The sequence below is a fragment of the Raphanus sativus genome, chromosome 7, assembly GCF_000801105.2.
Source record: "Raphanus sativus cultivar WK10039 chromosome 7, ASM80110v3, whole genome shotgun sequence".
NCBI lineage: Eukaryota > Viridiplantae > Streptophyta > Magnoliopsida > Brassicales > Brassicaceae > Raphanus > Raphanus sativus.
This window is the reverse complement of record NC_079517.1, coordinates 3,987,093-4,013,736: the sequence shown is the minus strand read 5'-3', so window position 1 is coordinate 4,013,736 and position 26,644 is coordinate 3,987,093. Positions and strand designations below refer to the sequence as shown.

Here is a 26,644-nt window from a genome sequence, read left to right as displayed (position 1 = left end):
AACTATAAACCCAAAATTATACCCTAAACTCAAACCATAGACCCTAAACCCAAATCCTATACTCTAAAACCAAACTATAAACCCTAAACCCAAACTGTAGACCATAAACCCAAACCATGAACTCTAAATCCAAAATTTAATTCTTAACCTTAAATTTTAAAAGAACAACATCAATATTAATCCAAATATTTAGGGTATAATGTTTGGATTTTGTATTTACGTTTTGGGTTTAGAGTCTAGAATTTGGGTTTAGGGTATAGGTTTGGGTTTAGAGTTCAGGTTTTTGGGTTTATGATTTATAGTTTGGGTTTAGGGTATAGAATTTAGGTTTAGGGTATAGAATTTGGGTTTAGGGTATAGAGTTTGGGTTTATAATTTATAATTTAGGGTTTAAATTTTGGATTTAGGGTATAGAGTTTGAGTTTATGGATTAGATAGTGATATTAGCATTATTAAAATTGACACTATTTGTTTTTTTAATTATTTTGATTTTTGAAAAAATTATTTAATATTTTTAATCATTAATCTAGTTGGCACTTCAATTGGTTATTAGAGAGGTGGTGAATTTGAAAATTCACCGTAGGGGTGAATCCAAGTCTTGTCCAATAATATATGCTCCAACCTAACTCCATATCTCACTCCATTTTGAAGCTTACTCCATAAATGAAGTAATCTATTTTTTGTTTGTTTATGACTCCATTATGGAGTAAAAAATGGAGTAAGGTTGAAGCAATTTTATTCCATATTCACTTTTACTCCATTTTGGAGGAAAAAATAGAGTTTTACATTGGAGATGCTCTTAGTAATGATTAAATTATGCCTTCGTTCTTGTAGCTAGATTGGTCTGCGAAGGCACTCTATGTGCAACGTGTGACGTTTTCGATACTCGAGCAAAGCACATCGAGAAGAAAGAAAGAAAGTAATGATTAAATTATTTTATTAGTTTTATTACATTTTAAGGTTGTTATTGTTTAAGTTTTTCTAAACCTTATGTTTTTTTCAGAAACATTTTATTTGATATATTCTATCTTTGTAAGAATATACATACTATATTTTTTTCAGAAACTATCTTTATAAAAGTATACATACTATTTACAAAATATAATTTAATTCAATCAAACCCAATCAAACCATTATAACCATGACTTGAAATATTTCCGGTTTGCTGTTCGGTACGATTTTAAAATCATTTCTCTGTTGCTTTCGTTCTCTTAGGTCTGTCCTTAAACATGACACAACACTGCATTTAGTTTTTATCATATCAGTTTTATAAATCTTGTATGCTTTGTTTCTACATTGACGTCTCCAATATTATGTTACCTGTAACTTTTAACATTAACACACAGAATCACTCGCACCAAATATCATCATTACACAAGAGGAGCACCAGAAAAGAATGGTATGTGTTTTTGTTCCAATCCAATTCCATCACGATCAAGTCCTTGCTTGATACGCCCCAAACGCCTTGCATACAAAGCTTGCTCGGAAACAACAGGCAATCTTATCCTCTGATATTCCTCAAGACCCAAACTCAGATTCTCAGGTCCACATTTCCCCAAGCACTTGCCTAGCACTTGCGCATCAAGAACCGACATGTTTGTGCTTCTAAGACCATGAGGGGTGGTGGGATGAGCTGCGTCTCCAACCAGCACGACATTCTCCCAGAAGATCCTTTCTAAAGGGTCAGAGTCGTAGATAACATTAAGGAAAGGCTCTTTAGTCTCTTTCATGAGTCTCGCTAGCTCGGGGATCCAGGTGGTGTCTGCCTCTTGATGCATCTTATTGATCATTTCTTGGCTCACTTTTAGCGTAACAGAGTTGCTCTGATATTTTAGTATCACCACAAGAAAGTATATATCAAAACTACTTGAAGCATACTAATCCAAGGAATGAGAAAGGAGTTAGCTAGTATTAACCTTAAGCTCAGGCTCTGGTTGATTAACATACCAAATCCAGTTAAGTTTCTTGTTAATAAGCTCATAGAACACGGTATGAGTATCCCTAGCGAGATCAAAATACAAGCATTTCCCAGTATCTGGATACTCCCTCTTGATTCCAGCAACTGTCTCCGAGTTCTCATCCCCTGAGAAATCAAAAACACCTCTCCAAGCGCAATACCCAGAGTACCTTAACATAAACAAAAACCAACAAATAAAGTCCACAAAATATCAGAAAAATAGCTAAGCTGCAGCTTAGACATCTCCAACCCACCCCTATATTTTTTTTTTCTAAAATAGAAAATCTCGTGAATTTGTTCAAATGTATATCTTTATAATAGAGTTATTCAATTTATAAATAGAGAAAAATATAGAAATATGTGATTTCTACCTATATATAGAGATAAAAAATAACATTCTTCTATATGTTATTCTAAAATAGAGCAAATCCACAACTATAATAGAGATTTTTATTTTAGAAAAAAGTATATTGAAGATGCTTTTAATAGAGGAATTATTGTTTAGGCGAAGGTCTAGACATAATTTTGTAACGCCTATACTATACCCACTTCTAGAGCATTGATACTTTTATTACAAACCTCAGTTTAAGATTCGGCAAGAACGTTTTCCGAATCGAAGAGAGACACCCATCTGCTGCAACGAGCAAATCTCCTTGAATCTCAACAGTCTCTTGAGTTTCCACAACTAAAGTCTTCACCTTTATTACAGTTGATGATTCATCTTGAGACATAACGAAAGACAGAAACTTATGTCCCCAAAGAAACATGGTTGGATCCAACGCGTTAAACAGAAGACCGTGAATGTCTGACCAATAGGCTGCTCGAAAATCAAAACCCTCGTCTCTCGTCAAAACTCTCGTCACTTTCTCAACACTATCCGTTGCCTGATTCTATTATTATAAACCCAAACAAAACAACACAAAGAAGGTTTTTAAAACAATACTCCGATTGTTGCTTATTTGTTTTTTTGTTTACCTGATCAATGGAGAGAGGCAAGGTGGTTTCATCTAAGAGGTGTGGTCCACGAGGAAGCCATGATTTGATGATTGTGCGAGCCTGAGGGTCGAGTCCGAGCCCTGCACCAGTAGGGCTCCGAGCCGGTGGTTCGGATGATTTCTCGAGGACTAGAACGTCCCAGCCTGCTGACGTGAGCGAGTGTGCGCACGATACGCCTGCTATACTTCCTCCTACGATGATCGCTCTCATCTTCTTCTTCCCCATCTCATAAAACTTTCTTCTTTCAGATAGTTTCTGCTTCCCTCAATGTTTAAGATTGAACCTTCTAGGTGAGTCAGAAGGTTAAAACTTCGTGGGCTTAGTCTGGGCCCATAAAATAATTTTAGGCCCAATCATTTTTCGTCTTAATAGATTCCTATCTTACCAACTCCATTCGCTGATTATAACTGTGTGGGCTTAGTCTAGGCCCAATCGTTTTACGTCTTAACAGAATCCTATCTCACTAACTCCTTTCAGATGTTTCTGCTTCGCTTATGTTATCGATTGAACCCTCAAAGTGAGTTAGAAGGTAATAGCTCTGTGGGCTTGCTAAGTCTAGGCCCAACATATATTAGAGGCCTAATAGTAAAGCTTTCCCTTCGATCTTTCTTTCTCTAGTCGAAGACGACGAATCGATATTTCTCTCGCAAATCTAGATTGTTCCGTGTAGAGAGAGAGGAAGACGGCGATGGGAAGTGGGCGAGAAGTCAGCGTGTCGCTAGATGGAGTCAGAGACAAAAACATGATGCAGCTTAAGAAACTCAACACTGTGCTCTTCCCGGTTCGCTACAACGACAAGTACTACGCTGATGCCATCGCATCCGGCGAGTTCACTAAGCTTGGTTCGTCTTCTTTACTTGGGATTTTGAGTCAGATCGGATTGCGTTAATAGGAAACAATGTTAGTTGCTTTGGGGATTTATGAACTGTTCTGTGATTAGGCACCATTGTAGACAAGTTAGAAGATTCTATTTATAGATCTCATTGCTATTTGATCCGCTTCTGTTACCGTTTTTTATTTTCTTTCGAAGCCTTAATAGACCAAATTTAGTTGCATCTCTTGTTTTTTTAGTAAAACAGACAAATGTTTGAGCTTTGTGTTTTTGTTTCAATGCTAATGTACACATTTGTTAACTGATAGCTTGTAGAATAGGCAGTTACGAAACTGATTAAAAGACTTCGACACCTTCTAGTTAACAATAATCTAGTATTTTGACTGGGTTGTTCTTTGTTGCTACATTGATTTATCAGATTTGTGAGACATGAAAAATCCCTTGATGTTTTTTTAAAAGGGTGGATTTTTTTTTTGTTTCCTCTCAGCTTATTACAGTGATATATGTGTTGGAGCTATTGCTTGTCGGCTGGAGAAGAAAGAAGGCGGGGCCATGAGAGTGTATATAATGACACTTGGTGTTCTTGCTCCATACCGCGGCATTGGCATTGGTGAGTCATAAATCTGTTATGCCTAACTTGAATCTTTAGACCAAGAGAGAAAAAAACAGGAATAAATTTGTCAAACTTGCGTGATTTGATAGTTCTTCTTTTTATTGACCTCTAGATTGCCACTTTAAACTTGTCTTTTATTTTTGCAGGTTCAAAGCTACTGAATCATGTTCTTGAGATGTGCTCCAAGCAGAACATGTCGGAAATATACTTGCATGTTCAGACAAACAACGAAGATGCGATCAAGTTCTACAAGAAATTTGGGTTTGAGATCACAGATACCATACAAGACTATTACGTCAACATCGAGCCTAGAGATTGCTATGTTGTCACCAAGTCCTTTGCTCAATCTGAAGCCAGCAAATGATGACAATACGTTACTTCGGGAAGCCATTCTTCCCCCACCCCAGTTTGTTTGTTTCACTGAAGATTTCATTCTTGAAGTTCTGATGTTTTGGTTTCGTGAGTTTTACTTGTTTTGATGACCCCAAAGTTATAGATACATGGTTGTCTAGTGACCCCTTGGTTTTGGACTTCTTGGTTGGGGAGGTGTTATTACTACTCGCTTTATGGTGTTTTTATATCTCGACGCCAATGTTTGATCAAAATGAGATGATTACGAACAGATATTGAGGAATATTACTGGGACTAAGTAGCTAAGTTGGATAGTAGGAACACAAGCGTCTGTAGTCCAACGGTTAGGATAATTGCCTTCCAAGCAATAGACCCGGGTTCGACTCCCGGCAGACGCAATTCTGTTTTCCCTCCCTGACGTATGTCTATAATTTTCAAAAGTGAAACTCATTTTTTCTCCTTTGCTCGTTCAAATACGTGAGTTGGGGAAGCCATTCTTCCCCCAGTTTGTTTGTTTGTTCAATGAAGATCTATTCTTAATGTTCTGATGTTTTGCTTGTTTCGATGACAGTAAAGTTTCTTATCGACCCTAAAGTTATAGATTCATGGTAGTGGCCATGGTTCTTGGACTTCTTAGTTGGGGAAGTTTTAACTTTGTAGCTCAGTCTTCATTACTGCTCACTACTCAGTATCATGGTGTTTGTTATCTCGTTCAGCTCGCATGTTTGACCAATTGAGATGATGCTAAACAGAGGATGAAAACAGTACCCATAACCATGATTGTAGCTAGATTATCCAAGTCGAGTAATGAAAACACAAGCGTCTGTAGTCCAACGGTTAGGATAATTGCCTTCCAAGCAATAGACCCGGGTTCGACTCCCGGCAGACGCAAATGTCTTTTTACTCTGTCTATATTTTCTAAAGTTAAACTCATTTTTTTGCTTCTTTTGCACGTTCAAAGCTATTGAAACTTGCTCTTGACATGTACTCCAAACAAAACATGTGTGTTGAGGTATACTTGCACGTTCACACAAACAACAAATAGGCGATCAAGTTCTACAAGAAGTTTGGATTTGCACGAGAACAAGTTGTTCTGAGCAACACACAAAACTATTACATCAACATCAAACCAATAGAGCTACATGTCGTCTATTTGAAGCCAACAAATGATGAAAAAAACGTGACTTGGCGAAGACATTATTCCCCAGTTGGTTTATTCAATTAAAGTCTGTTGTTAATGTTATAATGCGCCTGTCCCAGTTTTGCTTGTTTCAGTGGCCAGAGCTAGACATTCCTAGATACACACTTAGAGATGTTGCTCTAGACCTCGTGATCCCCTTGGTTTTGGACCTTTTGACTGGGTAAGTTCAGGTCTGCTGCTCAATCTTTATTTTTTATTATGGTGTTTGTAATCTCGGCCCACGGGTGTGATTCAAATGAGGTGATGCTATAAGCAGAGATTGAGAATATAAAGACGTACCAAGATTCTTCTTAGACTTGTTGAAGTAGAGAAAGAAAAGTAAAGCCTTAGCATAGGTGTCTAGTGCTTTTAGCTTGCGTGCCGCTTATTTACAGTAAAAACAGGGAGCTGTGTAAAGCTAGACTCATAAAACGGCACGGTTGTCTATAAGTCTCCGTTCATCGGATTGATTCGTCACACTCAAAGATTACTTCGCCGCCCTCTCTTTCTCACTCCACCATTGATCGATGTGGCGTTCTCGTTTCCAAGTTTTTTCCGAAGCTGCAATCTCTAACGCCTCCACAACTTGTGCTCCCATCGTTGCCATGTCTAGTCATCCTCTGGTAAATTTCCCTTCAGACATTCTCTTTACGCGATTCCACCTTTCTCTGCTTAATAGAAAGATCGGTTCGTCCCTGACGTAGCAGTACAGAGGTGGGCGAGCGAGAGGCCGAGGCCGAGGCCGAGGCGGAAGAAGTTTCTCCGATCGGCCTTACAACGACGCGGGAGGAAGAGGAGGTCAGTTCGTCACCGGAGACTCTCATTTCCAATCAGTCCACGACGCCAATCTCGAATTCCGCCACGGGTTCAGAGGCTCCTCGAATCTAGATCCTCGTCGTTTCGATCACGTGCAGCAACCGCCGTTCAATCGGAGCTACGAATTTCGGCCTCCGCCTCCTCAAGTTCAATGGCGACCTAATCATCCGCCGTCTGGTCAAAGCTACTCAGCTTGCCCTCCTCCTCAGTTCTATCAAAACCAGATGTCTCGGCCGCCTCCTCCGCAGCAGCGTAGCTCCTTCCGCCCTCAACGGCCACGGTCAAAACACTCGGATTACCGGGAATGGGAATATGCCAAAACGGCACCGTCTCCTGGCTCCGGTAACTTTCTGCTTAGTAAAAATTTAACCATCTTGTGTCACGTCACTTTTACTATGCCTCAGTCTTCTGATATCTTTTTATTTTTTTTTAACTGCAGAGAAGTTTATTGTTCTATCGTATAACATATTGGCGGATTACCTTGCAATTGATCACTGGAAAAATCTTTACTTTCACATACCGAGGAGTATGTTGAGTTGGGGATGGAGGAAGAGCAAGATTGTGTTCGAGCTTGGCCTATGGTCTGCTGATATAATGTGCCTACAGGTTCTAGTTTCTTCTTGCAACTGTCTGTGTATGAGAGAAAGCTTTATCTTTTTTCATCATCTTATGTACAGTAATCTGAAATTACTTTGCATATATCAGGAAGTTGATAAATTTCAGGACTTGGAGGAGGATTTAAGGCATCGGGGATATAGTGGCATCTGGAAGGTACCTATAAGTTCTTATTTTGTTGGAAACAAGCTTAACTATCATTCTTTTGAATTAGCATCATCCGCATCGATTTTTTGTTAATTCTGTTTAAAGATGACAGTCCTGAGTCAGGACTCCTGACTGAGTTTGACTCTCTTGGAGTAGATATTAAATGGTATGGGTCATAGGTTTTGAGAATGAGGTTTAAAATGTGAGGATAACTGTATTTTGCACAAAAACTGTAGATGCGGACGGGTAATGCTGTTGACGGGTGTGCTATATTTTGGCGATCAAATAGGTTTGATTCCCTTATCATTCCTCGTGTGCTTCAGTATGGAATTTTGTTTTGGTTTCTCATTGTCATTGTATTAGATTCAAGTTGGTTCATGAGGAAAGCATCCAGTTCAATCAGCTTGGTCTCCGAGATAATGTTGCTCAGATATGTGTGCTTGAGGTAATATGGATACATTAGTGACTTCTTTACCGTTACCCTAGATTAAAAACTTTACTCATGTAGGCGCTGCTGAATTCGGATGCCAAAGAAAATGAGGCCTCTCCATCTGAAAGGTAACCTAATAATATCTGTAAATGTAACTATCCTACTATATACTTTATGGCTCGTTTGAAATGAACTGCCATTTACTTTTGCAGCTGTTCCCGCCGGGTTGTCGTTTGTAATATTCACGTGCTATATAATCCTAAAAGAGGAGACTTTAAACTTGGTCAGGTACTTTCCCTACATCTATTGCCAAACGACAATTCAGATACTTTGATTTTACTCTGTCTAGAAGCTATGAACATGTTAATTTTTCTGAGAGGATGATTCGTCCTATCTGAAGGGTTACATGTTCCCCCTTCCTTAACTTGGCTTGTTTAATCATTAGCAGTCACCATCTATTTATTTATCTCTGCTGCATAGGTCAGAACACTCTTAGAGAGAGCTCATGCTGTTTCTAAACTCTGGGATGATGCGCCTGTTGTCTTATGTGGGGATTTTAATTGTACACCAAAGGTATAGGACATTTTTATCTTTAATCGGTTGAAATACAGAAAACCACTTGCTTTGACACATGGATGATAACATTCTTTTACCTGGTTGCAGAGTCATTTGTACAACTTTATTTCGGAGGGCAAGGTAAACGCAATTCCTTCACCCATTGCAACGATATGTACATGGTTCACATTCGATTTTGTGCTGCTCTCTGCAGTTGGATTTGTCTGGTTTGGCCAGAAACAAAGTTTCGGGGCAAGAGTCTGCTGAAATTCGTCCACCACGGCCAGAAATCTATACGAGGTAGCATGAACTCACCAAGTTCTGGAACATCAGCATGCATTTTGTTGGCAATTTAACATCCTTTATGTTTATACTAGGATCTAGCAGGTTGCAATCTACTTCTTTTTTCTTAACTTTATGAATTGATTAATATGCCTTTTCAATTTTATAGGCCTCAGTCCGCCAATAAATCGCCACAAGGACAAGTTCAACCGCAAGATTCGATTGGAAATGCTCCTATGGAAAATAACTTCAACATGGATGTTGGAAAAGCCCCCTCCATAAGAAACACATCTGAGATTCCATGTGGTGATACTGTTATTGCTGGTCACAAAGCCACCTCCAGCTCTGAAAGAGTATTACTAGGCGAGGATCTGCACTCAGGTTGTACTCTAGAAGGACAAAACAGAAAACCTGATGACGCTGGGGATCTCTCGATAGCTGAATGTCTCTCTTCAGTAACCATAACAGATCCAGAACCTCCACATACTTCCAATGGTAAAGACGATTCGCAAGAAAAACTTTCAGCAAGTTCTGTTATATCAGAGACGGAGCATTCTCCTGAGGAAATTGTGTCCAATGCTCAAAGTGATTCATCTAGTCTCTCCACCAAGGTTGACACTTCAGCCGAGATGAAACTAGATGACTTAACATTGGACGAAGCAGATGTACTCGCGCAAGAAGAAGGTATAGGTGAAGATGGGGAATCTTTTTTGGCTAAGCTACACGATAGTAATGAAGACTCGAGTCAATCAGGGGAACTTGTGAATGTATTTTCACGTGAATCGGGTTCTGCAGCTTTTGATAATGGGAAAATCACTTATAATCCAGCCTCTTGGACCCCAATGGAGATAGCAGCTGCAACAGGTGACCCAGAAAGAAGTACGGTTGAACACGCTCTGGAGCTGAAGAGCGCTTATTCAGAAATTGAGGTATTGTAGTATATTCTCCCCTACACCTTTGTCCTTTCACTTGTATATTCTTGGGAAACCATAGCATTTTTAAGAAGCTGTGGATAATTTCTTTTGGTTAGGGTAAAGCGAACACAAGAGATGAAAACGGAGAACCTGTAGTAACCAGTTACCACAGATGTTTCATGGGGACAGTTGACTACATATGGTAATAAATAGTATTCGAACCCAAAATGAAAACCATTTTGCCTTAGAGATTATATATTACACACTATAATGAAGTTGGGGGTTTTAATAGATTTTTTTTCATGTTTATCTGTGGTTTGGGCTAGGCGGTCGGAAGGACTCCAAACGGTGCGTGTGCTTGCTCCAATACCGAAACAAGCAATGCAGTGGACACCAGGCTTCCCAACTCCCGTACAATCCCTATGCATGATCTTCAAAAGTTTATTAATTTGCCCTCACTTATTAGCAGCTACATATAAACTTTTTTTTTTTTTTGCGTTTGTTACAGAAATGGGGGAGCGATCACATTGCATTGGTTTCAGAGTTGGCCTTCTGCAGCAGCGAGGGTCAGCCTAAAAGCTAAATAGTAAACATGTTGTTACCTTAATCTAAGAAAGTGTTCCGATGAAGAAGAATTAGACTTTTCTGTCTCAACATTTAAAATAAGCTCTCAATAGTCATCTACCTTCACTATTACGTAAGTACTGTATGGTGATTCGTTGTCTGATATTAAAAGTAAGCTTAACAAACCATTCTCTGCCTTCATTGTTACTCAACTACGAGCACGAGCTGTAGACGAATTGATTACATGAAAATTTGTCTTTCAATGGTTGGTTATAGATCGAATAAGGCCCAGAAAAAACTAATGGGCTTATCCAAAGCTGATATATCTTTCTGGCCGCAACGCAGCTCAAATGTTCTTCTTCTTCTTCTTCCCCTTGTGCGTTCGGATTGGCATGATGATGATAGTGTAGAATCCCTTTGTATGTTTTATTTTTTCAAATTTCCTTCCGAATTTGTCGTCCTAGTTTGATTCACGAAGCTTTCGTTCTCTTCATGGGTTCGGCTTCGATTGGATATCAATCCGGAATCTCAGCTCGATTTGACAGGAATCTTAATTTGAGGAGGTCAGATAGTACCGTCTCTTCTTCGCGTCCATGTAATGTTGATTTTTTCAGAAAGAGCTTCTTGTCAGCTGCATCCTCCTGCACTCACAAAAAGGTTTAAGAGTCCCGTCCTGATCATTTTCTCTTTAATCTCACAAAAAGTGCCAAGCTTTTAATTTGGTGTATGGAATCTCCTAAATGTAGCTTTTTTAATATCCAGGAAATTTCAAATGGAGCTCGTGTATGTTCTTTTCCGAATACTGATGAGAAACTTGAGACGCCATTACTAGACAGCATTGAGACTCCATCTCAATTGAGGAATTTGACCGTAAAGGTAAAGTCTTGATGTTCAATGCCATATGACTCCAAAAGGGATTTGAGGTTCATGTTCTTTCTCTGTAGGAGTTGAAGGTATTAGCTGATGAAATCCGCACTGAGCTTCGTTCCGTACTGTGGAAGACCCAAAAGTCTGTGAAACCTAGCTTGGCTTCCGTAGAGCTTACCCTTGCTCTCCATTATGTGTTCCGTGCCCCCGTTGACAAAATACTGTGGGATGCTGTGGAACAAGTAAGCCCAATGTTTTTTTTAGATTTCAGGGGGACTGATGACCTGTTTTTATTGTGTGTGGTAATAGACTGTCTTGTCTTTGTAGACATATGCACATAAAGTATTGACAGGACGTTGGTCTTCGATACCATCCAGACAAAAGAATGGTGTTTCTGGTGTCACTTCTAGACTGGAGAGTGAATATGATTCTTTTGGGACCGGCCATGGCTGCAACAGTATTTCTGCTGGGCTCGGTAAATCTTTCTATCATCCTTTGTTAGCTTATCAGCTAAGAATGCTTGCTAGTTTTACCGATTTTGGTGTGCTGAACGTTTTAGTTTCTGCTTCTTAGGCTTAGCAGTCGCCCGTGATATAAAAGGGAAGAGGGACCGGGTTGTTGCTGTGATAGACAGTGTGACAATAACTGCAGGTCAAGCATATGAGGCAATGAGCAATGCAGGTTACTTGGATTCTAATATGATTGTTATACTTAATGATAACCGTCACTCTCTGCATCCAAATATGGCGGACGGATCCAAGGCTTCCATCAGTGCCCTATCTAGCTTCATGAGCAAAATCCAGTCTAGCCAAATTTTTCGGAAATTTAGAGAACTAGCCAAAGTATGCTTTCTCCATACTCTCTCTTTATGAACCCTTAGATTCTTTACGACGGCTGGAGATTTAGTGTTCAATCAGTATTATTGATTATTTTGTTTTTGCTATTGATAATGGGCAGGCTATGACGAAGAAAATTGGAAAGGGAATGTATGAATGGGCAGCCAAAGTGGATGAGTACGCACGTGGTATGGTGGGACCAACAGGTTCAACTCTCTTTGAGGAACTTGGTTTGTACTACATTGGTCCCGTCGATGGACACAACGTTGAAGATCTAGTTTGTGTTCTCCGAGAAGTAGCTTCTCTAGACTCGATGGGTCCTGTGTTGGTCCATGTGATCACAGAGGAAAAGCGAGATGCAGAAACCACAAACATCGTTAATGGTATATATATATCTCTCTGCTTATATTAGTTTGTCCTTATCCAAATCTTGACTCGGTTTACTTTTGGTGTTTCAGATAGACGCACTTACAGTGATTGCTTTGTTGAGGCTTTGGTGATGGAAGCCGAAAAGGATAGAGATATTGTTGTAGTCCATGCAGGAATAGAGATGGATCCATCGCTTGTTACGTTTCAGGAGAGGTTTCCAGACAGGTTTTTCAATGTCGGTATGGCTGAACAGCACGCTGTCACATTCTCTGCTGGTCTTTCTTCTGGAGGTCTCAAACCCTTTTGCATTATTCCATCTGCTTTTCTACAAAGAGCTTATGACCAGGTTTCACTTTTCTCTCGCATTCTAAAAGCGTCTTTTTTTTTATTAAAGCAAAGTGTCTTAGTGTGTTTTGATCGTTTGTTTTAGGTTGTCCATGATGTAGATAGGCAGAGAAAGGCGGTGAGGTTTGTTATAACAAGCGCAGGGCTTGTTGGATCCGATGGTGCTGTGCAGTGTGGAGCATTTGACATAGCTTTCATGTCATGCTTACCAAACATGATAGCCATGGCTCCAGCCAATGAGGATGAGCTTGTGAATATGGTTGCAACTGCAGCTAACATCACTGACCGCCCGGTTTGTTTCCGGTTCCCCAGAGGCGCCATCGTCAACAAGAACTATCTCGTCCCTGCTGGATTACCAGTTGAAGTAAGTTCCAATCTAATCTTCAAAGTCTTCTAAAGGCCATGCTGACACAAGAACCCGTTTTATCATATTAGAGTAGATCGGAAGAGGAAGAGTTCTATTAGAAGGTCAAGAAGTGGCTTTACTCGGGTATGGAGCCATGGTTCAGAACTGTGTTAATGCTCACTCGCTTCTCTCGAAACTCGGTTTGAACGTGACAGTAGCTGATGCAAGATTCTGCAAACCCCTGGACATTAAGCTCGTGCGTGGTCTTTGTGAGAACCACAAGTTCCTTATCACTGTAGAAGAAGGCTGTGTTGGAGGGTTTGGATCTCATGTGGCTCAGTTCATAGCCCTTGATGGCCAGCTCGATGGGAAAATCAAGGTACACACACAACAAACCAAAAAACCACATGTATTCAAAGTGGGTCATCTTTCTATAAACTAGGGTTGTAACTTCTCTTGTGTGGACTAAAACATTTGATAGTGGAGACCGATTGTGTTACCGGATGGGTACATAGAAGAAGCGTCGCCTAACGAGCAGCTTGCACTTGCGGGGCTAACGGGACATCACATAGCAGCAACAGCTCTGAGTCTTTTGGGTCGAACTCGTGAAGCACTGCTCCTCATGAGCTAACCTTGGCTGCCAGAAAATTAAAGACTTATTGATGGAGGCCTCACACACTATATGACTTTCTTTTGCAATGATGAGTGTAATTATTAAGTTTCAAAAGTAAAAAAAAAAACTGTAAATATGTATACATTCTGAATTCAAAAACCTTTTGGAAGAGCTTATAAGAAGAATCTAATGTTCATGTTGTAAGTTGTAACCGTATAGCGGTGAAAAGTTAGTGAAGAAAGAAACTGATCCTGCATTAAAACTTAAAATAGCTTTATCTTTTATAAGGGAAAAAGGTAAATTCGCATTAAAAACATTTAAAAACATAAAATTCAATGCGGTTTGGTTGCATCTCTCTATTTTTACTGTGTTGTCACTTGTGAATGTAGACACTAGACAGGGGGTGTTACTACATGTCTCAAATCTGGTTAACAACAAAAATAGTTTCGCAGTGCGAGAATAATAAAAGTTTTCTAAAACAAATGACTGTAAACAAATAAAAGAGAATCCTTTTTGTACATTCTTCTTTTTCTCTCTCTCACGTTCGCCTCCCCTCTCTCTCTCTCTCTCTCTCGATCATTTCCTCCCAAAGGAGGTTTCTTTGATCTGAATCGTATCGTGTCGTTTCGCTTCCGAATGTAAGTTTTCTCATTTCCCTTTCTGTACTCACTCGATCCTAATAAAGTTAGAACATACTATTTGAATAAATCTGTTTGTTTACAAACTTTTTACTTTGATTTCTCGCTCGGGAATCGAAACCCAGGATCGTTGTATCTCTGATAGGAACCCTAATTTTTCAATTTCTTGGCGTAAAGATTGATGCTTTTCTCTTTTGGGACCTGACAGATGGAAATAGAAACCGAACATCATAGAACCGTCTCTGTCGATGACAACGACAACGACAGCCTCGTACCAGAGCCTAGCTCAACAAAGGAGAGCCTTTCAGAAGATATCTCCCTCACTGGCCAAGTCACAAATTATCATCATCATCATCCAGAGCTATCGAGCGCAAGCCAAGTTCTGATAAAAGTCGAATTGGATTTTGCGTTCGTCTCCGAGAAGCTGGTGAATCTCAGTCTTCTCACTATGCAACTCGGCTCCAGGGAACACGACTTTGAGTCTTTCGTTTCTCACAAAGACGATGAAGAAGATGATGGTTTGGCTGAGAAGGCCTTGGAATTCGATCTACTGTCTTCGTTCCTCAACTCAGAGGTGAAAGAAGTCGAGTCGCTCGTTGGTTTTCTCCGGAACGAAGTTCAAAGCGCTCGTGTCTTGATGATATCTCCGTTTCAAGATGATGGCTTCTCGGATTTGGAAGGGAAGTTTCATGACGCTGAACAGTCTTTGGACCAGTTAATGGACCAAGTGGTGGAGATGAAGAAGCAGTCTTGTAGCTTTCACAAGTTATCTTCTTCTGGTTTGGATGAACTTGGAAGCTGTAAGTCACCAAAACAAACACATAACTAAATTTTAAACGTTCTCGTACTTATATAATTTAGAGATCTTTTTGTTTCCGTCAGGGTCTGGAGGGGGTGGTGCTGCGGAATGTCAAAACGAGGGTGAGTTTGGTGATCTGAGCGCTAAGATCAAAATGCAGACTGCTGATCAGCAGAGGAACGTTTTGAGGATGCTTGAGAAATCTCTGGCCAAGGAGATGGAACTCGAGAAGAAACTAAGCGAGTCGCGAAACGCTGAATACCAGCTAGAGATCAAACTGTATTCTTCCGAGCAGGATGTTCTCTACATGGAAGAAGTCATCGAAGACGCGTATTCGAGGTGGCTCGAGGCGGATAATGCTTCCGAAGTTTTCAAGGGGATGTTAAAGGAGATGTCTGGAAAGCTGCAGATTCTCAAGTTCAGTCTGAGCGGGTCTTTTAAGCGGGAAGACAATCTGAAGTCCGAGCTTGTTGATTCGAACGAGCGTTTAGAAGCTAGGGAATCCGCCTTGCACAAGCTTGATAGCAGCAACGGGAGGCTTGGCGACTTTCTTATGGCGCAGACGGAAGGGTTGAAGGAGAGTTTGAGAGAAGCTGAGGAGAAACTGATTCTGTTGAACACTGAGAATTCTACATTAAGTGAGAAAGTTAGCTCTCTTGAGGAACAGCTGAATGAAGATGCTTCTTCTGCTGCTCAGATAACAGATCTTGAACGTATCAACGAGGATCTGAAAGATCAGTTAGCCAAAACTGAAGCTAGGGCTGAGGAAGCAGAATCCAAATGGCAAAAGCTAGAAGAAAGCCAAAAGGAGGTTCAAGAAGAGTTGGGGAGTTTCAGAGCAAAAGGCTACACTCCGGAGAAGTTAGAATCGCTGGAGAAACACTTGAGGGACTTAGATCATCAGCTAGAACTTGCGGTTGCAGCTGTTGAAGCAAGCAAAGAGAAGCAGAGCTTGTTGTACTCTACTGTCTCTGACATGGAGGATGTGATTGAGGATCTAAAGTCCAAAGTTTCCAAGGCTGAAAACAGGGCTGACTATACTGAAGACAAGCTGATCACTGTATCTGAGTCTAACGCAGATCTCAACGAAGAACTGAAATTCTGTAGAGGTAGATTGAAAGAAGCGGAGAGATATTCACAGCAAGCAGAGGAGAGAAAGTTGCAAACTGCTAAAGATATCGCACAACATAACAAGATCATGAAGAAACTGGTCATGCAACTAGCTTCCGAACGAGAACGCCTTCATAAACAGGTATTAAGACATCGGTTCCTTAGTAGCTTTCATCACCATCATCATAGTAGATGCTTTTTATTTGCAGATAAATAACTTGTCCGGAGAGAACCGTGTGTTGATGGTGAAGTTGAAGAAGGTTGGAAAAACCGGTCATGTGGAGAGTGAAAATGGAAGTGAAGTTTCACCAAAGTCTGACAAGAGTTCTCTTCCTTGTGATTCAGAAAGTAAACCTCAAGCCACCATTACTTCACTAACTGATCAAGAGGTAAATCAATACTAAAAATATGTTAACTGTAAGCATCTAAGTGAATTCTAGGAATCTAATATTGACTCTTTTCTTCTAAAGACCTTATAGAAAGTGATGTTTGTCTCCTTTTTGTAGGAGGAAGAGACAGAGTCAAGATCAGATATTGGAAGTGTAAGGAGATTAGATGTTGGAGCTCTTGGGTTCAAGCACATTCTCGTTGCAATCTTGGTCATCTTCATGTCTTCAATGGCTTACTTAATATCCCAGCAAAACATCTAATAGTCTTTAACCTTCTCACAAACACCAGTTTTGTTTATTTTTCTCTCGATGCAATAATTTACAATTTCAGAATATATGTTCTAGTTTCTTTTTTTTGTGGCTAATCTTCAATGAAAGATTACTAACTTTTTCAGAATCTCATAGGCTTTAGTTTTGTTATCATCCATCCCTCTGTCATAGTTTAACTTGACAGATTATATTTTGTCTTTTTTATGTGTGGCCATCTCTATTACATAAACTCTGCTACAACAGTAACAAAACATGCTTCTTTGTTTTTAATTATCTTCAATGTCAAAGTAAACACTAAACTCTTTTAATCAAATATTAAGTACCTCTACAAATCAATCAAACAGAATTAAGAACATCCACAACTTGTTGCATCAATGGTCGTTCCTTCCGATGCTTCGTGGTGCATATTTGGATGAGTATGCCCATCTTTGTGGCTGCGTTCACAGGATAATGGCTCCCAAGTCTGGGATCAATTATCTCCGTAAACAAGAACGGTCTAGTTCTTAAGCGTTCCAGATGTATTGATATCTCTTTCAAACCAGTAAAGAGCTCAAGCAAGATCACACCAAATGTGTATACATCTGTCTCCAGTCTCACAATATCTAAATGTATTATTACACAATTTGTCTTCAGATAAAAAAAGAATAAATCAGAATTAGTAAACACAAAGTTTAAAGATTTTGGTTGTACCTGCACCTAGATATTCAGGAGACATGTATTTAGTTCCCGCAAATGTCCAATCAATTGGCCAACATTGTTTTTTTGAGTCAAGGTATAAAAATTTTGCATTGTATTGCTGATGTGACCAAAACCTGAGTATTAGTACTTTCTAAGATCATAAACAAACAAGATGAAGAAAAATGAAAAAGGTGATTACTTCGTCAAGCAAAATGTTATGCATTCTGAGTTCTTGATGTAATGGGCTGTTCTTGATCGAGTGGATAAATGCAACACCTTGTGCTATTCCAACGGCTATCTTAACCCGTGTTGCCCATGGCAGTGCCTCCTCTTCTGCTTGAGAGAAACATGAAACTTTATGTTAATCAAGCACAAGTACATTTTACTACATATGGTATGAACACATTTAGAAGAGATCTTAACTTTGGAAAATGTGATGCTCCAAAGTTTCTTTTTGCAAGTACTCGAAAACCAATAGTGATCTGTTATCTTCACAACAGTAACCCAAGAGTTTGACCAAGTTTGGATGAGAAATCTGTCCTAGAGACTCAGCTTCTTCCTGCAAACTCATAGATTTTGTTTTAACCATAATAAGTATACAACAACACGTATATAAAAACAAACAAGTGTATAAAACATTGACGGACTTTGCTTATCTTCCACTCTTCTAGACCATGTTGACTATGTATAAGACCTTCCATGACAGAAACAGGAAGTTTTGATGTGGTCTCATCACTGATGTAACCTTTGTAGAATGTTTGAACATAGGCATCCTCCCCTTCTACGACCTTCTCTATTTTGAAATCCTTCGTTGCTTTCTTCAGTTCCTTGACACTGAAGATTCTGAGATTCTCGGCTTCTTCCTCCTCTTTTTATATAAATACACACACACGTTTAAGCTTGAATCACATACTTAGAGATTTAATTAATATATGTAAAACAAAGCAACAGTAAAAAGAGAGATGTACCCAACAAAGGAGTATTCATGAGAGGCGAAGTATGTTTTTGTTTACAAGACTTTAAACCGTTTCCCATCCTTGAGCGTGATCTCTAGATTCTTGTTTTCAGATTCTTTAACACATTATTTTAGGTGTTTATAAAGAGGTTGATGAGAAAGCCTCCACAAATATAAAAGGACAAGACAAAGAAAAACAAGCTACCACACTATGTATATCCATTTTAATTAATAACTACACTTTGACACAAACTCTATTTGCTCATTTAGGCAACAGAGGGAATAATAAGCAACCACACTACATGATCCATTTTCAAGTAATAATGCTGAGACACGTGAACTATAACAGAAACGCGTTTACTTAATATTGTGTTCTTGACTTATTGCCCTATCGCTTTCATTTTCTTGAGGAAAGAACAAACAGTCACGGAATCAAGTCCAAGCCCCCTTTAACTTAAAAGCTAATATTTCTTCTACGGCCTCATCTGATATATATTTTTCAGAAAGAAAAATAACAAACTATAATTAGCATATACTTTCAGTTTTGTATAAATTAATATACAATAAATCATATTTTAGCGTATTTTTTTTAATACAACTGAACGATCATATTGATACTATTTAATCTCTGCAATATGAATCAGAACATCTAAAACTTGTTGCATGGACGGTCGTGTATGCTTGTGCCCAGTGCATCTTTGAATGAGTGTGCTCATCTGCATTGCCGCATTCACAGGATAATCTCTCTCCAGTCCTGGGTCAATTATTTCTGTAAACGAGAAAGGTCTAGTGCTAGTTACATCTAAGCTTTTATTCTTCAGCTCTTTTGCTCCTTCTTTCGAAGCCATTAAATGCGCAAGTAAGTCTCCATCTTTCGAACCAGTAAAAAGCTCAAGCAAGATCACACCAAATGCGAAAACATCAGTATCCAATTCAAACCAACCTACATATACATTACATAACTGTCTTAACATTTGAACAATGAAAATATTGATCAGAATCATTATTAAAAACAAAAAAAAACAGTTACAATTTTGCTGTACCTGTCATCATACATTCAGGAGACATATATTTAAGTCCATGCACAAGTGTCCATTGATTGTCCAGACATGTTTTGTTTGTTTCAAGGTAAAACAGTTTTGCGTTGTATTCCTTATGAGATCAACACTTAGGTATTAGTTTCTAAGATCATTAACGTAATGTTATAAATAAAAAGTCGTTACCTCGTCGAGCATGATGTTATGCATTCTGAGTTCAAAATATACGGAGGAGTTGTTGATTGAGTGGAGAAATGCAAGACCTTGAGCTGTTCCAATGGCTATCTTAACCCGTGTTGCCCATGACAACATCTCTTTCTCTGTTGAGGGTAACATCAAACATGAAACTGTGTATGCTGATTTTATAGAATTGGATACATTGATTAGAAGAGATCCTAACTTCCATGAATGTGATGATCCAAAGTTCCTTTATGCAAGTATTCGAATACCAATAGTGCTTTTTTATCTTCACAACAATAACCCAAAAATTTGACCAAGTTTGGATGAGAATGTGCTCCTAGAGACTTCACCTCTTCCTGCAAATTACTTTAATGAGTATAGAAACAAGTGTAAACAGTGGACAGTCTTTGCTTACCTTCCACGCTTCTATAGCCTCTAAACTATCTTGAACACATTCCATGACAGAAACAGAGATTCTAGTTTTAGTTCTTGATGAGGTGTCGTCGATGGAGCCCTTGTAGAACGTTCGAACAAAGCCATCCTCGCCATCTACCCTCCTGTCTTTTCTGAAGTCGTTCGTTGCTTTCTCAAGTTCCGTGATGCTGAAGACTCTCAGATCCTCGTTTTCTATATCCACTTTAAACATATTGAATAACATATTTTGAATATTATTTTTATACTATATGAAAACAAAAAAATTGATCTTGAAACAGAGATATGTACACGAACATAGGGGGCTGAGGAGAGGCTCGTAAGCAAATGAAAGAGGATCTTCTGTGAGAGGCTTTAGAACGTTTCCCATTGTTGATGGAGAGATGATTTATTATTGGTATTTAGATTTTTAGTTTCAAGATTTTAACACATCTTATGTGTGTTCTTACAAAAAGGTTGAAAATGATTAATTTATAAGAAAAATTAGTTGGCAATTGCTCGCCTAGGCAAAAAGAAAGGAGAACAAGAAACCACAATATTAAGTAGGATTTATATCCATGTAAGGCAAATATGGGGAAACAAATGATGAGACTTATGCAAAAAATAACTTAAACGCGTTTTGTTCATTTTTAGATAGTATTTGACTTATGTAGCCTACTAGGTTAAGAAAGTGATGTTGATTTATTGGAGGAAAGATGTACAAACGAAAAAACGTTAGCACACCTAACTTCTGCCTGCAACTCTTAGTTTTTCTTGTGCTTACCATATACAAAAGTACAAATGTAATAAAAAGATATATATAGTTGCATGAAAATGGACAGATCGTGGTTACCTTCCACTCTTCCAGAGCCTATGAACTATCTTGTAAGACATTCCATGACAGAAAAAGAGATTCCAGATCCGGTTGGAAAATTTGGTCTCATATAGATGTAGCCTTTGTGGAATGTTTGATCAGAGAAATTACTTGTTAGCAAGGTGAAATATTCGTCTCCTTCCTTTAAGAATTTATTATGTATAATCATTTGGCCTTAAACTAATTAAGAAAAATATTATATTAGGAATTTTGTTTCCAATAAAAAAATGTATTGAGCATTTAGCTCTTTTATAATGGTTTCAAGCCTTATAAATCTTAGAACCGATCCTAATTACAACCTGATTACAACCGTGTCTTGTCTGGACTTATTTGTTGCTTTCTTCAGTTCTGCCACGGTATCTATACTATTAAAGTACAAGCACATTTGGATTTTTACTCTATTTACTCCTATTAAAGAGGCTTTTTTGTATTCATTAATGATATTTTGGACATTTTGCATTGATTTCTTTTTTAATTGTATTTGATTTTTCATTAACCACCGGTTTCCTAATTCAATTTTGGTATGTGATTATTCCGTGTTTGATACTGCATCATTTTAATATTTTTCCAACCAGCATGTTTGAAACTGCATCGTTTTTTTCTCAAACTATTTAATGGTTTGGTTTTAAACCGCCTTTCCTAAATATAATCCCAACTATCTAACAAAAATTATTTATAAAAAATAAAAATTGTTTATTGGTTCAACCGGTAACTGGATTTCGATTTTAGTAGTTTTTATTGGATTTTTAAATTTTGTTTTTTTTTTCAAACCCGGACTGAATTTATTTTTGATCAACCGGTAATCCGTTCAACCGCAGGTCTCAATCGAATTTCAAAACACCGATCAAAACTATAAAACTGTTATATTGATTTATATTTAAAATATCTAATTCAAAATTAAAAACCTAAAAATATATGTATAATATAGTTTTACCGAACATAAATCTGGATATAAAATATATATATGAGACGGATTACATAAATACATATACAAGACGGATTATATAAATGTGATTATATAAAATTTTCACCAAACATAAACCCGCGCTTTGAAAGCGCGGGTCAAAATCTAGTTGTTGACTTATTTGCTTAGTTTGATGAGAATAAGAGGCCGATTTGATATTCTTTGGAAAATTATACGAGCCCAAGTTCGAAGCGCAAGCCTTTTCGCTTTTTATTGACTTTGCAGTTTAAGGGATCAATATAGAGAAAAGTTTCCAAAAAAGGATAGCTAGGTATGAAATGAAGATAGTGAAAACCTTCCCATGTGATGTGAGTCCTAAATAAGTTCTCAACTAATATTGTTAATAGTTTGATACAAAATGTGTTTTGTTTTCTGTTGAATACTAAGAGAGAGTTTTTCAAGACACATGATTGCGATAGTTCCTAGTTAGATGATGGATGGATAAATACAGACTCAACCTTCTAATAGTAACATTTTCATACTATTTTAACGAGTAACGATTTCAACTTTTACTAGGGTACCATGCACAAGCATGAGTGTGTGAAATTTTGTATATATAGTCGTTTATCACTGTTTTCATTTTATGTATTAGCCGGTCAGCTTGTATCTATGAACTAGTTAGTCTATTATGGAGTAAATTTAGATCCGACATACATAAATTCTTGTTATTTTTCAAGGTAAATTGTCAATATTAATTTAAAAATAGTAGCTCATGTATTTTTTGTGGTGATACTAAAGAAAATAAATGCGAACTCCATCAATAAACATGACTAAATCGTTATTGTGACAATAAAAAGATGGAGGTTTCATTTGTCATACTTAATTTAACTGTTAAGCTAGATGGACTTCACACTTAAAACCAACTAGATCTTGACCCGCGCTTTGGAAGCGCGGAATATTTTACGATGAAAAATTTCACTAATAACTTAACAAATATTTTGGTAATTTTTAAAAGTGTGTATTTAAAATATTTTTTGCATTTAAATCAGCATTTTTAAATTTAACCCGATTGTGATTATACCGGTTAATTCGGAGATCTGACAATTCAATTTAGGTTTTTAAAATATTCGTATTAAAAAAATTACTAAAACCCGAGATTAACCGATTGAACTGCTGGATGACCGATATGTAATCTAATTTGATTTAAATTGTAATAATTTCATAATTTGTAATCTTATACTCCAAATTTTAAAGTTCATTATTTTACAATTTATGAAATTATGACGTTTCTACAAAATTTTAAAAAGAAAATGATAGATATAACATAACTAAGATTAATTATTGTATTGTTTGGAAACATTGATAGTAGTATAAAAATATATTGTTTGGAAACATTGATAGTAGTATAAAGAAATAAATATATTGTTTGGAAACATAGATAGTAGTATAAAGAAAGAAACATTAATGATTTAATGTAAGTTTAACTATAAAGTATAAAGGTGTATTTAATTTAAAAACTTACAAAATAAATGTTAGGTCCAATAGAATGTTTCTGTTTTAATAAGATAGATTGGTGATTAGTGGAGAGACTCATCTATCTTATATATTAGTAAGGATCCCTTCCAATACCCGATGTGAGACACTTTGTATCTAATACGCCCCCTCGAGATGATGGTTCTCTGAGCATCAATCTCGGAATGCTCGGGCAAAGATCGATAGGCCAACTTTGGGCCAGATCGATGTGGATCGGGTTGGACTGCGTGGATCGGGCTCTGATACCATGTTAAGCTAGATGGACTTCACACTTAAAACCAATTGGTGATTAGTGGAGAGACTCATCTATCTTATATATTAGTAAGGATCCCTTCCAATACCCGATGTGGGACACTTTGTGTCTAATATTAACATTCTGAAGTTCATCTTCGTTAAGAGAGTGTAGTGGCTAAATGCATGTTTGTTGGCACGTGAATCGGAAATTGAACATGACGGGTTGGTTTCGGAATTCCATGGGAAGGTCACGTGGGCCGTTTGAGCCGCCGATAAATATGGATGGAAAGACAAGATTTTCACCCGTCACTGCCTGAGATTGAGTGGACGTTAACCGCCACGGGAATGAAGCAGAAGACTCGGTCCACACTCACATGCCTCTACTCGTAACATTCGTAATCGCTTAATGCTATGCACTTAACAAAAACAAACTTTTTTTTTGTTTAAGAATGATAATAATCTGACAGCAGACATAATCCTATTTGCTCTTCTCTTAGACAACATCGACTAAATCCCAAAAGAGTTGAGTCACGGTCCCATGTGGATACGCAAACCACATCAGTGGCATAAACCCGTAAATTGTAGCAAAACCTGGAGGTATTTTCCAAGTTGGAAATCTATATAAGCAAATTAATCTCCCATAATTTTATCACAGTATATCTCCCTGCCCTAGTCTTCTACTTTGGTCGTTCACGATGAAAGGAGGCAGCGTCTCGTTTCTCTTCGTTCTTTTCATCTCCACCGTCTCCTTTATCTTCTGCTTCCGTGACGGTAATCATTATTACATCCATACACTCTTTTATGTATTATGATTGCATTTGCATTAGTGACTATTTTCTTCTTTTGATATAGACTGATTTGTTTTTGAAAAGCTAGCTTATGTGTGTTTGCGTCAATGAACAAGCTTAATCCTGTTAGCTTTCTGACCAAACTCTATCCGTCAGGAGAATTTTTTTAACTTTGTAACTCGGTTTAGTACTTCTTTGCCCATTTCTGACACACACACACACACTCAGGTCACATATTAAATCAAGTACATAAATGGGTCCAATTACAAAATCCATTTCTTTGCCGTTTTCAAAGCATATCTCAGTTTTTGTTTCTTTTGGATAATAACTGCAGATAATAGTGTGCTTTTATTTGACCAAAATGAAGTAAAACCAAATAAATGTGAATAAATTCATTGAAATTGAGGGGAATTTCGTAATTTTCAGGAATGTTACCAAACGGCGGCTTCGAGTTAGGACCAAAACCATCGGACATGAAAGGAACACGAGTCGTAAACAAGAACGCTATTCCAAACTGGGAGCTTTCGGGCTTCATCGAATACATTAAATCCGGTCAAAAGCAAGGAGACATGCTCCTCGTGGTACCCGCAGGAAAATTCGCAGTCCGGCTAGGCAACGAGGCATCGATCAAACAAAGACTCAACGTGACGAAAGGAATGTACTACTCTCTCACTTTCAGTGCCGCAAGGACTTGTGCTCAAGACGAACGGCTCAACATATCAGTTGCACCTGACTCGGGCATTATTCCTATTCAGACGCTATACAGTAGTAGCGGGTGGGACTTATACGCTTGGGCGTTTCAGGCCGAGAGTAACGTGGCGGAGATCGTGATTCATAATCCTGGCGAGGAAGAACATCCTGCTTGTGGACCACTTATTGATGGTGTGGCAATCAAGGCTCTATACCCTCCTAGACCTACCAATGGTAAGTTTGTGTGTTATTTATTATTTATATATATGGTCACGTACGTCTATATCTTTATGTTATTATTCTTAGAAAGTCCTTTCCATAAATCATCAGATGTAATTACAACTATATGTCAAGAACGTAGATATGTGGGCTTATATGTCTACTTGTAGTTATAATCTTTTTTTTTTGTAGTTATAATCTTGAGTAAAGAGTACATACATTATATTTTTCAATGCATGTCTATTTATGCATGTGTTGCCAAGAAAAATACACGAACTAATCCGTTGTGTTTTTCTATTACATGAAACAGAGAATATATTGAAAAACGGAGGATTTGAAGAAGGTCCCTACATAATCCCAAACGCAACAACCGGCGTTCTGATTCCTCCCTTCATAGAAGATGACCACTCTCCTCTACCAGCATGGATTATAGAATCCCTCAAGGCCGTCAAATACGTTGACATTGAACACTTCTCGGTCCCACAGGGCCGTCGAGCCGTCGAGCTGGTTGCGGGGAAAGAAAGTGCAATCGCTCAGGTGGCTCGGACCATCGTAGGGAAGACTTATATGCTATCATTTGCGGTTGGAGACGCCAACAACGCGTGCAAAGGTTCGATGATAGTAGAGGCGTTTGCGGGTAAAGACACTTTGAAGGTTGCTTATGAGTCGAAAGGGAAAGGAGGTTTCAAACGTGCTTCTTTGAAATTTGTGGCGGTTTCAAACCGCACGAGGGTCATGTTTTACAGCACGTTTTACGCGATGAGAAGTGATGATTTCTCGTCGCTTTGTGGTCCTGTGATCGACGATGTTAAGCTCCTCAGCGTTAGTAAGCCCTGAAACGGTTTATACCGAAAGAGTAGTTGTGGTTATATAGGACAAAAAGGTCATGTGCTTATATCTATTTTCTTGTATGAGAAGGCTGAAGAAATTTTGTCTTTTTCATTACTATATATATTTGGGTGTTTGAAGAGATCAGTTGATTTACAAGATTAATAAAGGTGTAATACATATATCTCTATGATACAAATGAATGGTGATAAGATTCTGCCTTTTAATTTTGATATTTTATTTTCTTACGAATGTTGATATATAAATTATAAATCTGTGTGTGTACTATTAAGTCCTATCAAACCATTTAAATAGCCAACTAGGTACAGGCGTATAGCTAACTCCCAAGTCCAATCCATTCCTCACTGCTAGCATGTGATTTCAAGGAGTGAAATATATTGTGAAAGACAAAAAATAGCTGTAATTAATTTGAGTAAGAACATATATTGTGTTGCACAATAAACTTAAGATTTTTAGTT

General features: G+C 38.1%; 8 protein-coding genes and 2 non-coding genes across 14 annotated transcripts; 7 read left to right on the top strand and 3 right to left on the bottom strand.

Annotated features, from left to right (window-relative positions):
- Window positions 1-1,230: 1,230 nt before the first annotated feature.
- On the bottom strand, window positions 1,231-3,210 carry LOC108818376 (uncharacterized). Its single transcript, XM_018591332.2, has 4 exons — window positions 2,933-3,210; window positions 2,537-2,847; window positions 1,917-2,127; window positions 1,231-1,823 (listed from the first exon to the last, which is right to left on the bottom strand). The coding sequence occupies exons 1-4, from the start codon at window positions 3,176-3,178 to the stop codon at window positions 1,371-1,373; spliced, it is 1,221 nt and encodes a 406-aa protein (XP_018446834.1). The 5' UTR covers window positions 3,179-3,210; the 3' UTR covers window positions 1,231-1,370.
- A 349-nt stretch (window positions 3,211-3,559) lies between these two features.
- Window positions 3,560-4,956, top strand: LOC108818377 (uncharacterized). Its single transcript, XM_018591333.2, has 3 exons — window positions 3,560-3,795; window positions 4,273-4,395; window positions 4,545-4,956. The coding sequence occupies exons 1-3, from the start codon at window positions 3,642-3,644 to the stop codon at window positions 4,760-4,762; spliced, it is 495 nt and encodes a 164-aa protein (XP_018446835.1). The 5' UTR covers window positions 3,560-3,641; the 3' UTR covers window positions 4,763-4,956.
- A 119-nt stretch (window positions 4,957-5,075) lies between these two features.
- Window positions 5,076-5,147, top strand: TRNAG-UCC (transfer RNA glycine (anticodon UCC)). Its single transcript has one exon. It is a non-coding gene; the product is annotated as a tRNA-Gly (tRNA).
- Window positions 5,148-5,568: 421 nt separating this feature from the next.
- On the top strand, window positions 5,569-5,640 carry TRNAG-UCC (transfer RNA glycine (anticodon UCC)). Its single transcript has one exon. It is a non-coding gene; the product is annotated as a tRNA-Gly (tRNA).
- Window positions 5,641-6,395: 755 nt separating this feature from the next.
- Window positions 6,396-10,440, top strand: LOC108817677 (carbon catabolite repressor protein 4 homolog 6). 2 transcript variants are annotated; one of them, XM_018590435.2, is made up of 15 exons: window positions 6,396-6,552; window positions 6,637-7,087; window positions 7,185-7,351; window positions 7,451-7,516; window positions 7,744-7,796; window positions 7,871-7,952; window positions 8,016-8,065; window positions 8,150-8,225; window positions 8,418-8,510; window positions 8,601-8,633; window positions 8,707-8,792; window positions 8,944-9,703; window positions 9,805-9,890; window positions 10,015-10,099; window positions 10,197-10,440. In XM_018590435.2, the coding sequence occupies exons 1-15, from the start codon at window positions 6,457-6,459 to the stop codon at window positions 10,269-10,271; spliced, it is 2,259 nt and encodes a 752-aa protein (XP_018445937.1). In that variant the 5' UTR covers window positions 6,396-6,456; the 3' UTR covers window positions 10,272-10,440. The 2 variants fall into 2 exon arrangements, with proteins under 2 accessions (XP_018445937.1, XP_018445936.1); XM_018590434.2 differs by having other exon boundaries at window positions 6,397-6,552; window positions 6,634-7,087.
- A 151-nt stretch (window positions 10,441-10,591) lies between these two features.
- LOC108817678 (1-deoxy-D-xylulose-5-phosphate synthase, chloroplastic) lies at window positions 10,592-13,824 on the top strand. Of its 2 annotated transcripts, XM_018590436.2 has the most exons (10): window positions 10,592-10,909; window positions 11,015-11,128; window positions 11,197-11,361; window positions 11,447-11,594; window positions 11,693-11,961; window positions 12,077-12,338; window positions 12,414-12,670; window positions 12,755-13,033; window positions 13,110-13,394; window positions 13,497-13,824. In XM_018590436.2, exons 1-10 carry the CDS (start codon window positions 10,745-10,747, stop codon window positions 13,644-13,646), a joined length of 2,094 nt encoding a protein of 697 aa, XP_018445938.1. In that variant the 5' UTR covers window positions 10,592-10,744; the 3' UTR covers window positions 13,647-13,824. The 2 variants fall into 2 exon arrangements, with proteins under 2 accessions (XP_018445938.1, XP_056846386.1); XM_056990406.1 differs by lacking the exon at window positions 13,497-13,824 and having other exon boundaries at window positions 13,105-13,394.
- Window positions 13,825-14,110: 286 nt separating this feature from the next.
- LOC108818119 (WPP domain-interacting tail-anchored protein 1) lies at window positions 14,111-16,961 on the top strand. 2 transcript variants are annotated; one of them, XM_018590988.2, is made up of 5 exons: window positions 14,112-14,266; window positions 14,475-15,066; window positions 15,149-16,317; window positions 16,385-16,564; window positions 16,682-16,961. In XM_018590988.2, exons 2-5 carry the CDS (start codon window positions 14,475-14,477, stop codon window positions 16,823-16,825), a joined length of 2,085 nt encoding a protein of 694 aa, XP_018446490.1. In that variant the 5' UTR covers window positions 14,112-14,266; the 3' UTR covers window positions 16,826-16,961. The 2 variants fall into 2 exon arrangements, with proteins under 2 accessions (XP_018446491.1, XP_018446490.1); XM_018590989.2 differs by lacking the exon at window positions 16,682-16,961 and having other exon boundaries at window positions 14,111-14,266; window positions 16,368-16,506.
- Window positions 16,962-17,004: 43 nt separating this feature from the next.
- Window positions 17,005-18,719, bottom strand: LOC108818120 (inactive serine/threonine-protein kinase BKN1-like). The gene is made up of 6 exons (XM_018590990.2): window positions 18,481-18,719; window positions 18,160-18,380; window positions 17,936-18,071; window positions 17,712-17,845; window positions 17,525-17,630; window positions 17,005-17,436 (listed from the first exon to the last, which is right to left on the bottom strand). Exons 1-6 carry the CDS (start codon window positions 18,545-18,547, stop codon window positions 17,171-17,173), a joined length of 930 nt encoding a protein of 309 aa, XP_018446492.1. The 5' UTR covers window positions 18,548-18,719; the 3' UTR covers window positions 17,005-17,170.
- Window positions 18,720-19,005: 286 nt separating this feature from the next.
- LOC108815194 (inactive serine/threonine-protein kinase BKN1-like) lies at window positions 19,006-20,594 on the bottom strand. Of its 2 annotated transcripts, none has more exons than XM_018587843.2 (6): window positions 20,408-20,594; window positions 20,100-20,320; window positions 19,905-20,040; window positions 19,691-19,824; window positions 19,511-19,619; window positions 19,006-19,410 (listed from the first exon to the last, which is right to left on the bottom strand). In XM_018587843.2, the coding sequence occupies exons 1-6, from the start codon at window positions 20,484-20,486 to the stop codon at window positions 19,085-19,087; spliced, it is 1,005 nt and encodes a 334-aa protein (XP_018443345.1). In that variant the 5' UTR covers window positions 20,487-20,594; the 3' UTR covers window positions 19,006-19,084. The 2 variants fall into 2 exon arrangements, with proteins under 2 accessions (XP_018443345.1, XP_056846411.1); XM_056990431.1 differs by having other exon boundaries at window positions 20,414-20,593.
- Window positions 20,595-24,299: 3,705 nt separating this feature from the next.
- Window positions 24,300-26,367, top strand: LOC108816756 (protein DUF642 L-GALACTONO-1,4-LACTONE-RESPONSIVE GENE 2). The gene is made up of 3 exons (XM_018589324.2): window positions 24,300-24,411; window positions 24,855-25,352; window positions 25,648-26,367. Exons 1-3 carry the CDS (start codon window positions 24,336-24,338, stop codon window positions 26,172-26,174), a joined length of 1,101 nt encoding a protein of 366 aa, XP_018444826.1. The 5' UTR covers window positions 24,300-24,335; the 3' UTR covers window positions 26,175-26,367.
- The last annotated feature ends 277 nt before the right edge of the window (window positions 26,368-26,644 follow it).

What these genes read in the sequence shown, in the direction of transcription:
- LOC108818376 (XM_018591332.2), bottom strand. Translation starts at nt 3,178, where the DNA reads ATGGGGAAGAAGAAGATGAGAGCGATCATCGTAGGAGGAAGTATAGCA. An exon ending in TGCCTCTCTCCATTGATCAG is followed by an intron (nt 2,848 to 2,932) that starts GTAAACAAAAAA and finishes TTATAATAATAG; the next exon opens with AATCAGGCAACGGATAGTGT. An exon ending in TTGCCGAATCTTAAACTGAG is followed by an intron (nt 2,128 to 2,536) that starts GTTTGTAATAAA and finishes GTTTATGTTAAG; the next exon opens with GTACTCTGGGTATTGCGCTT.
- LOC108818377 (XM_018591333.2), top strand. Translation starts at nt 3,642, where the DNA reads ATGGGAAGTGGGCGAGAAGTCAGCGTGTCGCTAGATGGAGTCAGAGAC. An exon ending in CGGCGAGTTCACTAAGCTTG is followed by an intron (nt 3,796 to 4,272) that starts GTTCGTCTTCTT and finishes GTTTCCTCTCAG; the next exon opens with CTTATTACAGTGATATATGT. An exon ending in ATACCGCGGCATTGGCATTG is followed by an intron (nt 4,396 to 4,544) that starts GTGAGTCATAAA and finishes TTATTTTTGCAG; the next exon opens with GTTCAAAGCTACTGAATCAT.
- LOC108817677 (XM_018590434.2), top strand. Translation starts at nt 6,457, where the DNA reads ATGTGGCGTTCTCGTTTCCAAGTTTTTTCCGAAGCTGCAATCTCTAAC. An exon ending in CTGATATAATGTGCCTACAG is followed by an intron (nt 7,352 to 7,450) that starts GTTCTAGTTTCT and finishes TGCATATATCAG; the next exon opens with GAAGTTGATAAATTTCAGGA. An exon ending in GCGCTTATTCAGAAATTGAG is followed by an intron (nt 9,704 to 9,804) that starts GTATTGTAGTAT and finishes TCTTTTGGTTAG; the next exon opens with GGTAAAGCGAACACAAGAGA.
- LOC108817678 (XM_018590436.2), top strand. Translation starts at nt 10,745, where the DNA reads ATGGGTTCGGCTTCGATTGGATATCAATCCGGAATCTCAGCTCGATTT. An exon ending in AATTTAGAGAACTAGCCAAA is followed by an intron (nt 11,962 to 12,076) that starts GTATGCTTTCTC and finishes GATAATGGGCAG; the next exon opens with GCTATGACGAAGAAAATTGG. An exon ending in TACAAAGAGCTTATGACCAG is followed by an intron (nt 12,671 to 12,754) that starts GTTTCACTTTTC and finishes CGTTTGTTTTAG; the next exon opens with GTTGTCCATGATGTAGATAG.
- LOC108818119 (XM_018590988.2), top strand. Translation starts at nt 14,475, where the DNA reads ATGGAAATAGAAACCGAACATCATAGAACCGTCTCTGTCGATGACAAC. An exon ending in GAGAACGCCTTCATAAACAG is followed by an intron (nt 16,318 to 16,384) that starts GTATTAAGACAT and finishes TTTTATTTGCAG; the next exon opens with ATAAATAACTTGTCCGGAGA. An exon ending in CTTCACTAACTGATCAAGAG is followed by an intron (nt 16,565 to 16,681) that starts GTAAATCAATAC and finishes TCCTTTTTGTAG; the next exon opens with GAGGAAGAGACAGAGTCAAG.
- LOC108818120 (XM_018590990.2), bottom strand. Translation starts at nt 18,547, where the DNA reads ATGGGAAACGGTTTAAAGTCTTGTAAACAAAAACATACTTCGCCTCTC. An exon ending in CATGAATACTCCTTTGTTGG is followed by an intron (nt 18,381 to 18,480) that starts GTACATCTCTCT and finishes TTATATAAAAAG; the next exon opens with AGGAGGAAGAAGCCGAGAAT. An exon ending in ATAACATTTTGCTTGACGAA is followed by an intron (nt 17,631 to 17,711) that starts GTAATCACCTTT and finishes TGGTCACATCAG; the next exon opens with CAATACAATGCAAAATTTTT.
- LOC108815194 (XM_018587843.2), bottom strand. Translation starts at nt 20,486, where the DNA reads ATGGGAAACGTTCTAAAGCCTCTCACAGAAGATCCTCTTTCATTTGCT. An exon ending in AGGCTATAGAAGCGTGGAAG is followed by an intron (nt 20,041 to 20,099) that starts GTAAGCAAAGAC and finishes AGTAATTTGCAG; the next exon opens with GAAGAGGTGAAGTCTCTAGG. An exon ending in GGATCATCACATTCATGGAA is followed by an intron (nt 19,825 to 19,904) that starts GTTAGGATCTCT and finishes TACCCTCAACAG; the next exon opens with AGAAAGAGATGTTGTCATGG.
- LOC108816756 (XM_018589324.2), top strand. Translation starts at nt 24,336, where the DNA reads ATGAAAGGAGGCAGCGTCTCGTTTCTCTTCGTTCTTTTCATCTCCACC. An exon ending in TATCTTCTGCTTCCGTGACG is followed by an intron (nt 24,412 to 24,854) that starts GTAATCATTATT and finishes CGTAATTTTCAG; the next exon opens with GAATGTTACCAAACGGCGGC. An exon ending in CCCTCCTAGACCTACCAATG is followed by an intron (nt 25,353 to 25,647) that starts GTAAGTTTGTGT and finishes TACATGAAACAG; the next exon opens with AGAATATATTGAAAAACGGA.